General features: G+C 37.5%; 1 protein-coding gene across 1 annotated transcript in view; it reads right to left on the bottom strand.

Annotated features, from left to right (window-relative positions):
* Positions 1-12,146, bottom strand: part of PLEK2 (pleckstrin 2) — a 116,801-nt gene extending 104,655 nt beyond the window's left edge. The window contains exons 1-3 of the mRNA XM_044074026.1: positions 11,942-12,146; positions 5,990-6,157; positions 1,882-2,060 (exon numbers count right to left, since the gene is read on the bottom strand). Coding sequence (XP_043929961.1) covers positions 1,882-2,060; positions 5,990-6,157; positions 11,942-11,995 — 401 coding nt within the window. The 5' untranslated portion in view covers positions 11,996-12,146. The remainder of the gene's footprint in view (positions 1-1,881; positions 2,061-5,989; positions 6,158-11,941) is intronic.
* Between the last annotated feature and the right edge of the window lie 967 nt (positions 12,147-13,113).

Raw genomic sequence — 13,113 nt, 5'->3', positions numbered from 1 at the left:
CATTTGGCAAAATTAACAGAATAATGATCCAGAGGGAAGCAGATTGTAAGAAAACCCCATTACTGTTGGTGGGTCTTGATGCAGAGAATGCAATTGATAGAGTTATTTGGGATTTTATGAGTAGGGCAATAGCAGTATTTGAGTTTCCTGACAGAAGAATTGCATTAATTAGGAAGATATATGAAGAAACAGAAGCAAGAATCAAGGTGGGAGGGTTCTTCACTGAAAAGCTGTGTTTGAACAAAGGAACCACGCAGGGGTGTCCTCTTTCCCCTTAGTTATTTTCCTTACACTTAGAGCCATTGGCAAGGAAAATATGGGAATCACAAATTCAACAGTATTAACTGGTATGATACTGAAAATAGCTTTATACGCAAATATTATTTTGTACTGGATACATCCAGAAAATGATACTTCAGTGTTGTGGAACATTAACAGTTTCATTGTTTTCAGGATATAAACTAAATGAAGACAAAATGAAGCCCATATTGGTAAACTACGGTCTCACACATGAATCAGTTAATCAATACCTACTTTTATGGGGACATGGTGAGATGAAATATTTAGATGTCTGGATTAAAAATGATTCTGTTATGGCAGCAGGATATGTAGGAAGAGAACTAAACAAAAGATAATACAAAAATTGAGAAGTTGGAAGCACTTGACTATGAATATGGATAGTAAGGTGCAATCAGTGAAAATGTTTCTAGTCCGTTTAATACTATAAGTATAAGTTAGACATTTTTATCACCCAGAGTAAAAGCTGGAGACTTGAAGGAATTTGGAAGAAAAAGAGGTTAAAAGTTAAGTGGGATAAGTTACTTCTTCCCACAGAGCAAGGTGGTTTAGGATTACAGATTTGAAGGGACATGTTAGAGTTACACATGTAAGGCTCAGATACATAACACGAGCAGAAGACTACTAATCAAGAAATTATGTTGAAATTGGAAGGAGGGGTCACAAAATAAGGAGAGGGAGTAGGATTTTGGATGCCGGCCCTTAAGAAGAGTCCCAAACTCTTGCTAAGAAGCAGTTTTGCAGGCACACGGTGTAGCTTCTCCCAGCAATCTGCTACCTGTGTCCCAAGAAATCCCTAGGTCACATCTTCCTGACATTGTTATTTATCCATATCAAGCCCCCTGTCCCTTCTACCCTCTAGACAGAAGAATCTAGTGTCACATCATATGCTTTCCCTCTATCCCATGTGCTCATCTGGTGACTTTTCTCCAGCATCCTTTCAGCAACTGGATGTCCTCCTTGCAGGGGTCCCTAAACTTCACACAGCACTCAAGGTATGACCTGACAATTACACTTCACATCTTTAAGCATCTAGCTTATTTGACATGGCACTACATTATGACGGTGGAAAAAAAAAAAAAGAAATAACTATTAGATATTTAAAACAAAGCACTAGATAAAATCCATTCATCTATCCATCCACAACCCCTTTTTCCCCATTTTTTACACATAAGGATGGGGTGTTGCTTTAACAGTGACAATCTAGAGCCAAGGTTCACACTGCTAGGTAAAATGAAAGAGATAAAAGAAAAAGAAGAAAATATTCAGAATTATGTAGGGATCAGCATTCAAATAATAAGCATATGGGGAAATCTATTCAATGATTAAAAGACAGAAGAAGAGGGAAGAGACGAAGAGAGACAGACAGTGGTATTTCTTTATTAGGTACCTATTTGATGTTCTCAGTATGAACCTGGCCTATTACTTCCTATTACAGCATTACAGGGAACTTGTATCCAACATTTCCATAGCTAAATCTGTGTTTTTAATGTTCCATTACATTTAGTTATTAAACAGCCCAGCTAGACTTTTCAAAATGCATTTATAAAGACTAGCAGAACTGAAGCTCAGAGCAACACTTACTTTAAGCTGATATTGCTAGGCAGTATGGACTGTTTGGTTGTTTGAAGCAGTGGTGCCTGCGTGGGACTAATGCTGCTAATGACACTCGTGATTTCTGCAGCCCACTGATCTCTCTCTTCTCTTGAGCATGCTTCAAGGAAATGCTCTGTCGAAGTCTTGCATTTCAGTTTTATTACTAGCTACAAAAATCAAACAAAATCGCATAAACTTACTTCTTGTACACAGTGTAACATTGGCATCATAAAAACGAAATTTAAAATGTACTTAAATGAGAAAAGGCTTTACTCAAAGCAATTGACACAAGATGCTTAATAACAGCTATCATGATCTTTATATATAAATAACATCACTCTTTCATTCCCTACTTATTACAAAAAGATTACTAACATGTCAATGATATCATAAATCGCCACAACTTGTGTTAGAAATAATACCAGAGGATTATGATGTCACAAACAATGCATGTGAAGAACAATGGGTACAATAATGGCTGAAAAAAGTACAAATCCATTTGGTTTTATGGCAAACACCAAAACACGGAACCTACTGCTTATTCTAGTGTTAGTTCAAGCTACCTACCATTATATAAAAAGAGTAAGGAGGCCAGAGCTGGCTCAGAGTTGTGATGTGTAGGGTATCATCTTCATAAAACACTGCAGATGTTACCATTCAGGTCAGAGGTGAAGCTTCATTTGTTGTGCTGTGCGTCTAAATCAGGAGACCCTTCAACCAAGGAACAAATACTGGGTAGAAGTGATGGAATGGCAACAAAGGCAGGTCTGTTAAATGTAGAAACTGTTCATTCATTATCAACCCCCAGTGACTTAGGTACAGAATCAGACAAGGGATTAAATGACTAGCACTTTCCACCTTCCATCCTGCAAAGAGACAGAGAGGGGGGGGGGGGGCAAGGGAGAGATAGAGAGATCTGCTGGCTCAGTTGGACTCCCCCAACCCCACTGTACATGCCTCTCAATTAGTCCCTAATTTGCAGAAAATCCTTGCTTTTGCCTATTATTTTTGCTGTGTCCCTCAAATAATTTTGATTTTTTTGTCAAATCACTGAGAACTATAGTTACTCAATAGTAGACATTACATTTTCATATTTCTTATTGTTCCGAAAGGGTAAGTTGAAGCAAAATCTGTTTAGTCGATTAACTTTTGAAGTAAATTAAAGTAATATTTCAAAACATCCTTGATTTTGGGCCTTTGCTCCTCCACTATTTTTGGCTTTGTCAAGAATTCTTGAGCAAAGTTGAGAGGTATGCAGCCCCAAGAAAAGACCAGAAATTACTGTAAGCTTAGCACACAAAAATGTCTGGACATGAGTAGCAAACTACCTGCAAGTTAAGCCTGTTGGAAAGTATACACACCAACATGTGTGCTACTGCATGACATACAAGGAAAGACACTCACAATGAGAGGGAATGGGTTCACCAGTTTAAGTAATATCTTTTCTGACAGTAGATGAACTTATTTTGCACCCTCATCACTACAGCTCACTTACTGTTGGCTTTGTTACTTTAACATTTTGCTTTTGTTACAGAGTACTTTCCTTAAATAGGATACTTATATCCTTTTGCAACTGGTAAAATGCTGTGCTGAGTGTCTTGTTGTCCATTTCTTTTTTTATTACAGTTGTAAGAAAACATGTTTACATTTGATATCAGTTTGCATATTATTACACATATATTTCATACTTCACCATATTTTTGATTATAGCAGTATTCTTTTTTCTGTAGTATTTTAGCACAGTAAATTACATCCATCTTTCAGGGTATACTTCTTGGTCATAGTTTAAGTTTTCAGACTGAAATTGTGCATCAGTCGTAGAAAATGTATTGCTTCTTCTAATTCCTCTCATATGAGGTGAAAACAGGAAACATTCTCTTAGAACTAACATATCTTAACCACCTCCACATCCTTAGCAATAATTTAAGCTTCCTTATATGTCCCCACATCTTTCTAAATCAATCTGCACCATTACTCTTTCCAGATAGATATAGCCTCATCTTTCTTAAATGTAATCCTTCCTCTTTGTTTATAACATAGAGGATTGTGATCAGGTCGCCAATCTTAAATGAATTATTATGTGTTCGAGACAGGGATGCCAAGAACACATAACTTAGAATCAGAGACCCAATTATAATTACTTGTAGTATATGGAGCTTTTATCTGTTCCATGTACAAGTTAAAGAATAAAAATTGCTAAGTGTTTTACTGGCTTTCAGAGCCATAAAGCGCTTAGCAAGTGCTGTCAGGAAGACAGTGTAACAGTCTTTTCTGTTTACACTTACCTTCCCATGACTCTCAACTGTCCAATTTTTCTCAGAATGGCCAGATTTTTGTCTTTTATATTTGGTCTGTTCCAGATAAAGTTTGTGTTTTTGGACAAATTACTGAGGACTAAAGACACTAAATAATGACAAACATTTAGGTTTCAGATTTCTTGTCCATCAGAAACAGCAGATGAACACACATCCTGTAATGCTGGTAACTTTTAAGTTTATTACAGGACGTCAGAATGCATTACCAAAGGACAGCAAGCAGAACCAAGTATTTTATTCTGTCACTGACTTTTGCTGGTCAGTACAGATAGTACACTGCTGAGTGCTAGACCCAACCTTAAAAAAATTAGCAGGGGGTGCTTAACATTTGTTAAGGTCAGGTCTTGCGCCACTCTGGAGGTTAACTGATTTGTCTTTTTCCGAAGATTCAAGCATAATCAGCACACTCCATGCACTCTACATGGAGGTATATTGATAGATGGCAGAAGTACCATCAGCATGCAGGCAAACATGCCTGTCACTCTGCCCCATGACGAGATTATGCTGAACCACAACAGAGATTCTGCAAATACAGCTATGGAATCTGACTGGACAGTTTAAAGTGAGAACAGAAAGAATGGGAAAGGTCACATTGGATGAAATGGATATCTTGTATGACCAACAGGTAGTCATGGAACCTGTTAAGTGGCAAATGTGAGAGATCTGTGGCAAGGTAGTGGACAGGCTAATGCAAACTGAATGGACTGAACAATGTTTCACTGATATTGAGGATAAGGCAAAAAGCAATATTTAAGACTGGAATGGAGGAAAAGGCAAAAAGCAAAATTTAAGACCATACAGCATTTCCGAAGGCAGCAAAGGAAACAATTTGATGGACTATGTGATATATGTGTATACATCAACTGAGACAGCACACACTCAGAAGAGGGAGAAAGTCTGGCTGCCATGACAGGATGTCAGAGGTCTTTAGATCCAATGTTTGAGCATGAATCACCTATCCAGCAACAAACAGTAGGTCTCTCATTCAACAATTAAAAAGTAAATAACAGGTTGTAGACAATTTAGTGGCATTATGAGATTTTTAAATGAGCACAGAGCAATTCCCCTCTAATTTTACATGTATACAGAGATGACACCAAGTTGAGAAACAAAGGTTATTTACATATGCCAGACTAGCTGCTTATCCCATATCCACAAGGGAGCATAAACCAACCTGATAACACAGATATTGTTAAAGGGTGACAGGTGACAGCAAAGCAATGACAAATCAGGAAAAAAAAAGTTATAATCAAAAACATCAAGCTATTCAAAACAGGCAATGAACTTCTTCAAACCCCTAAACCTATAATAATGCAATATTATTGTTAAAGGGTGACAGCAAAACAACGACAAATCAGAAAAAAAAGTTATCAAAAACATCAAGCTATTCAAAACAGGCAATGAACTTCTTCAAACCCCTGAACCTATAATAATGCAATATTTTAATGACAGATAAGTAAACCAAATAACAAGGCCAAAATCAGAAATGAGAAATACAGCATGCCATCAAATCTTATCTCCATCTCTAATACACTTTAATGTTTAAAGTAATAAATAGAAGACTGCACACACATTTAAGTATGACTAACCCTGATTCAGTCTATCTAAGTTTAATGTTTTGTAGTTTTCAGTATAGTCTTTGACATTTTGGCTACACAGTCTGCAGTATTTTATAATACACCCTGTTTAGATTTCTATACAGTTCAGTATAATAACTTACAATATATGCACAAAATCAAAATTACAAAATTATCTGTAAAAAAAGGTTATCCTTTACATACCGGCCTGTTCTCATACTCGAGACAAGGGCAGATAATGCTACATTCCTCTAGGGGGATTTGGCCTTTCAGTGTTGTAGAATCCTTCCTCCCTCCTTCAGGTCTGTAGTACAATAACTTGTCCGGCAGCAGAACAAACCATCTCACTTTCCAGTTCTGGACTACATGGCCCTGCACAAGAGAAATATGTACTTCTTAGACTTGTATATTTGTAATCTTGCTTGTCCATGAGGGTAACCACCATGCCTCTCATCTGTCCAGATTTTTGCCTCACATTTCTGGTTTGTTCCTCATAAAATTTATGTTTTTTTTTCTGGCAAATCACTGAGGACTGATGTCACTAAATAATGTCATACATTTGAGTTTCAGACTTCATATCCTTCAAAAATGCATGCTAACACAAATCTTGTTATTCTTGCAAATTTCTAAGTTTATAACAGCAATATTTAAAATCTGTCCATATTTTTAGCCTTTGTCACCCCATTATTTAGGCTTTGTCCAGAATTCTTGCACTAAGAGGTTGAGAGGCATGGTAACCACAAAAAATGAACTGTGCTGTAGAGAACGTACAAATGGATAAACGTATGACTCAGAAAAATAAATTCTAATACCATTTAATGAATGCAACAAAAATGCTGAAAGTTTCAGCCTTCTAAGTGTTTTTAAAATTAACAAGTCATTAAGAAGTTATTTAAGCAGGGTATGGCACTACATTTGTTTCTCCAAAATGTTTATTTTTAGTAGCATGGTCCACTTTGCCCTCTTAAAAAACAGTTCACCACAAAAGCTTTTTGTTTAGACTGAAATCCTGGCTGCCATAACTAAAGCTGTCCTCCGCTGCTATTCTTGAATAACCATTACCAGATCTAGTCAAATTATGTGAGTATTGCACAAACTGCCTCTTAGAAAAAAAATAATGGCCTACTTTTTGTCTAGGAAAGTATCAGGTTGCAAATGAATTACAGAAAGTATAAGCCCTGGAGTAATTTATTATTTGGATATCAGCACTTCTTTCAAACTTTCAAATGTTGTCACCAGTTAAGAAGAACTTGTATTTTAAATGTACAGCTTACCTTATTTTAACTCTCAGAAAACATCTCCGTAGCATGGATGTCATTCTATACACTGCACAATAATATTGTAAAATGCAAGTTCATAGTAATTTGTGATATTCTGCAGTCAAATAACAAAATGTAGTACATTGGATAATACAATGCATCAAAGCTCCATTCTCATGCTTTATAACTTGTCACGGTTTCTGCCCTTGTCACACATTGTGCTACATCCTATATCACAGATACTTGCAAAGAAGGTGTGATGGGTATGGTACGGAATAGCTACAATAGTAAAATATCAATACTCCTTGCAGACATTTATATACAGCATACCCCAAGACAAACAATCAAATCACTGGCCTCTCCTTTACCTGGAGACAGGAATGTTACAAATTTTATTTAAACCAGACTGAAATACATTTTTTCTACATATCTGAATGTGTGCCCTGTTGATGACATGTTGCTAATATGCTGCAGGCAACACACATCTGAAATATACTTAAGCAATAACCAACGATGTGGTGTGATATATTGAAGATTTACCCACGGTTGCTGTGGTTTAATCATGAGGGCGAAACCCAAGTGATTAAATAGAGCTATCCGTGGGTAAATTTTCAATATACCACAACCACGGAGTCGGTTACCGTTATTATACAATGACATTATTTAAGAAAAATGTCTTTGTATAACGACGCATTACTGTTCTTCCACCGGTGGTGGTATACTGCTTCCTTGTGCTGATGTACTGCGCACGCTTATGGGACTTGCGTTCCCACATATACCCAGTACATCAATGCTTTGAAACGGAAGCAACGGAGAAAAGAAAGTCTCCATTGCTCCGTTTTTTTGTTTATTAATAAAAAAAAAAAGTTTTGGACACATTTTACCAACGGAAAAAAGTTTGGGCGACCAGACCTTTTTCCATTGGTACATTGTTGGATTTACAATGGGCACGCTGGCCAATCAGCGTGCACATTTTAGAATATTAATGGGGGGCCATTGTATAATAAGACATATTAAATAAGGCAATTTAATATATTCATGTTATGCTTGCTTATACTAACAATGTTTAAGCATTAGTTAACTCTATGCTTGTTCTTCATAATGAAAGTATGGGGTATGTTCAGCATAAAATGCATTTTTAAAACATGGGCTTATGCTGAATTCTACGGCCAAATGTTGTTCACACAAAAGAATAAAACCCATTAACCAGCTCAACCTAAGATAGCTAGAAAAAAATGACATCAACAACCCAAGCCAGACCATGGAGGGCACCCACTCTCAGGTTTAATGAATGCTTTGCGATTGTGCAAAGTATTCTATACCTGAAATACTTTTACAGTCTAAGTGCCTCTCCAAATGGACAAAAAGCAGAATACAGATTGCCTGTGGTCAGACGCATGTCACTTTTTTTTTTTTACTAAGGATTCATAGTCCCTAGACACAAAGAATTTATGGGGGGGGGGGTGACACAATGACAAATACATCACTAAAGTTAAAAACAAGGTGGCCCCAGGAGGTTGGTCACTCTAAAATGATACTGCAGTATCATGACACCTGTAAAGTGCTGAATGATGTAATGGTTAGGTAGTATGTAGAAGACCGTTAAAGCATACAATGGTATACTAAACAGTCAGCTTACTTTAAAACATTAGAAGTCTAGAAAAATATTTAGTGCATAGGGATTATCCAACAGAAAATTCTAGCTACCTTAGCTATGAATTTTAAAGGCATGTGAGGTTCCTAGGTAGTTACTACGCGTGCGCTCCAAGAGGCCATTGAGGAGTCCAGTCTAATTTGCTAATTGCTCCAGAGCACTTTGTGATATGCTTAGAATCACACAGTGAGCAAATGAAAACTGAAGGAATCAAACCCTAGACTACAGGAAGCAGCATATCAACAGTTTACAGCCTTATTCCTCCGTACTAACAGATTACTCTTACATAATGCAACATTTTAATAGGTTCATTAACAGGAGCTCAGTCTTGTAACTCAGGGTTGTGCTTACAGGGAGAAGTGGTTGGTCATCCCACCACCTCCCCCTCTGTGGCAGAAGATCTAGCTTGGAAGCAATTAGTACATTTGGAGGACGTGAGGAAAATGCAAGCTGAAACAACATGGCCTCTTTTGGGATGATTACTGCCACCATCTGTTCACCACTTCAGACGGAAAAGGGCCATACCCACTAAGACTTTTCCCTCGGAATATGGATACCTATACTAATAACAATGACATTTTGTGATTTTATAGATCCTTCAAGTTGAGGCACTTTGACTGCTAACAGTTCCCACAGGATTAGAGATGCCCCCATTCATATGGTGTGTTTCGGACATTAAGAGGTGTAAGTAATCGTGAATGGCAATACGTTTCTACAAAGGAGGTCATCTACAGCTGAAATGAGAAAAATTATGGGGATGCATGTGATAAATGTTACAAGTCTAACTTATTAAGCACATGGTATAACCAGCAATGAAAACTAATTTTAACTTTAATTAATATATCGTTATAGCCATGTTTCCTTCAAGACTGTGTCCCTTTTGCTGAAGGTAAGAGTCTGAAGCTTTTTCAGCCTCTGACAAAAAGCTAGAATGAGGAGAACTGGCACTAGTTCAGACTTGGAGTGAGAGGAACAAAGAAAACAGAGAGAAAGAGATTGTTTAGTAGTATTAGTGACTTAACATGGGAAAAAAACAGGAAGGAAGGAATGAAGGCAGACAGAGGGAAGAATTACGGACTTGGTAAAACCCATAAAACATTGTCCCTGATTTGGACCTTTATTCCAGTATATTTTTGACTTTGTCTCTGATTCTGGTGCTCAGAGACTGAAAGCTATGGATGAGAGTTGCCTCTGGGATTACCTATTTAGGTCTGGTTAAAGTGAAAAATCATAAGATTATACTTGTAATATTCCATGTAAGATTTCTTGCTTATAAATGGCAATAAAGCATAATTCCATTTGCCTTATTTGGTTGAACTAGCTTTTCAAAGTCTGACTGTAGCCATTTCCTCCTACTCTTGAAATATGCCCTTTTGTCAAGAATATAATACTTTTCACATCCACCTTCAACTAACATTAATACCATAGCACAGACAATTACTGCAGCACTGTAAATTCCACAAATATATCCTACAGTCCAGCAGGAAATGACATTTTAGAACCATACATACATATTTACTAAACTATAAACTTCTGACGTGTTTAACACATTACAATGTTTTTTTTAGACTTGGTTACAATTCCACAGAACAAAAATTATTTTTAAAATCTTTTCTGACATCTTCCTGTAGAAATTATGATCTTGCATGTTGATAAGTTTACAGAAACTGCAACCAAAACACCTATGCGTTCCCTTTCTCCTGGAAAATGATGCATTAGACAAGCAATTCAGTATTGTCTGAATAACATCTTTCGAAGTATTCCTTCATTTATTAACAAAACTGGGATTTCAACTTTGTTAATCACGTCAGGGAATCTAGTTAGAATTTTCCAATTTCTGACAAGATTGTTAATACTCAGTTCAGCAACAGATGATTTCACTACAACTGTCATGCTATAATTTTCAGACATTAATCTTGTTGTTTTGAGTTCATTTAATCTGTATTTCTGCCAGTCTACATGGCTTGCACTTACTATTTCTACCTTCTGCTTCCTCTTTAGCACTGACCACTAAGGATTCCTGTTAAGTTCTACAAATTTATTTTCCAGTGCTTTACTTTACTCTTAAAAAAATCCTCATTAGTGAGCAAACTCGCTCTCACACTGCTCTTTTACCTCATTTCTTTTAAGGGCATGTAAATGCATGATATTATAACTTAAAAAAAGCATTGCTTTGCACTTCTTTAGGAAAAATCTTTGTTAAGAGTATACCCTGGGCTTTGTGAATAACCAGCTAGTGCTATGTGGCAACTGGGAATTTAGGCTAGGTGACTTAATAGTGTGGTAGACTGCATGCCTAGTAACTACCTATGACCCTAAGTCTAGCATATTGTCTGTTCAGTATTGGGAACGTTAAAAGACAATGAGAACCTACGCACCGGACAAAATCGGTGCAAACCACAGCTGCAACAAGAAAAGTCTCAACTTAAAATCAATATTGTTTGCAAAGACACAGCCAGTGTTTTAACCTAATTTATTTTAGTTTGCCACACTATCTCTTGTTGTTTGCAATAGTTACGAGTACTTGTTAAAAGGCACGTAAATGTGGGTTTATTACAGTTACGACAAAAAAATAATAATGAAGAAGATTCATGTTTGAGTAAATGGTTCACCAAATCAGCTACGAACTAACTGCACACTGCAGACTTCCTCAGATGTTTTCCACAGCTGTCAACTGTATGCAAAGCTTGGCTGTTGCTCCTAAGTAACTGCATATTCTGCACTTTCTCTCGTGGACCGTGGCTTGTACTCCACGTCATCAGCATCCTTTCCCTCCACTACCACAACCACCTCTGGGTGAAAACAGAGAAGGGGAGAGCAGAGAGAAATCCATTCCGTGGCCGTACCTTTACTTAACACGTTACAAAAATCTGATTATTGGATTTCTTTCAAAAAATAAGAACTCTACAATTACCCCGCTAACCGTACATTAAACTGAAAAAGAAGTATTGCACATAACCAAGCGAAACATTAATCTTCGAGCCGATGTATCGTCTTAAATAAGTGTTTTACATTCGTCAAAATGCGAAATTTAAAGTGTGAAATTCCTGAGACGGGTAGAATATTTTCTTGTAAAAATAAGACTTGATTCAGAATTTAAACACGTGAGCTCTAAATAACAATGTGTTCCTTTCCCGTGCGTGTATTCTGAGTTGTATGGTTCTGTAAATCCATTCCCAACAGGCTGACTGATACCTATGAACAGGCCAAAACTTCCCCTTCATCCCGAGTTGTTAGACCTACCTTTTTAACGAGGAAACCTTCTTTGATCACTGTGCTTTTTTCGTCCTGCAGCATCTCGTCGGGTTACCTTCCCAAAACTATTTTCTCTTAGAAGTTTAACAAGTACTAGCAGTTTAAATACAGTTGGGGGGCTCCATGTCCCATGTCCCACGTCCCACCCTAACACTAACGTCAGCAGATGCTTGTGCCCCACCCTTTCCACCTGAGAGAATCCTGTCTCATGTCTGTAAAACAATGACAGGAGTAGGAGTGTCGAGTTCTTTGCTGGAATAAAGGAAACAACGTAATTGCTCTGACTCAAACTGTCAAAATATGTAACTTAGGATAACAGCTCAACTTCGCAAGGTATTTCCTCTGAATCAGCAAGACTTTTGTCTTTAAAAAACTCTTGTAAGGTATTCTTAACAACCAGTTTAGCGAGACTGTGGTACAACAGAGAACAAGTTTGTTGTGAGAGATATGCCTAAATATGGACAAATAATGATGACACAATACCAACAATACATGATTGACTTCAATAATTACCCTAGTGTCTGGTGTCTTTCCAGGGGGAATTCAATATTTATCAGCATGGGAAGACATAGCAAACTTGGTTGCCTTGCAAAGGGCTGTCGGTAGCTTTGTCCCCTAAGCTTCAGAATATTGGCAAAGACTTTATGTCAAATTGACAGCTGTACCAACATAGCAAATGTTGTATTGTTGTGTCTTCCGGCTTATAGTTAGGTTAGGGGTTACCACAGCGGAACTCCGGTCCACTAAAGGTTTGGTAGTGGATTTTTACGTGCCGAGTTACCAGCCCTGACGCACAACCTTCAATGAAGGCACGCCCATTCACGCATGCCTCTACACGGAAGACACTCTAGCTGAGAATCGAATGGGACAACGTCTTGCTGTGAGGCGACAATGCTACCGCAGCACCACTACCGCCGGTAAAAAACAAAATAAACCTGTTACTGTTCAATGCTGGGAGACTAAACAAGAAAATCCACACCTTAACAAGCTCTCCTCATTATGGAGAATATAGATATCTGTGTCATTACTAGCACATGGTTTAAATCTGCAGAAAGTACTCCAGCAGTGCAAGGCTTCAGTGCTTTCCACACATTTTAGATCATCATCTGCACAGACAGGTACAAAAGGTGGAGCAGTCTCAATCTGTATTAGCAACAAGT

The sequence above is a fragment of the Protopterus annectens genome, chromosome 6.part0 (genome assembly GCF_019279795.1).
Source record: "Protopterus annectens isolate FY-2018-M chromosome 6.part0, PAN1.0, whole genome shotgun sequence".
In the NCBI taxonomy this organism is placed as follows: Eukaryota; Metazoa; Chordata; order Ceratodontiformes; family Protopteridae; genus Protopterus; species Protopterus annectens.
This window is presented reverse-complemented; position numbering and strand designations above follow the sequence as displayed.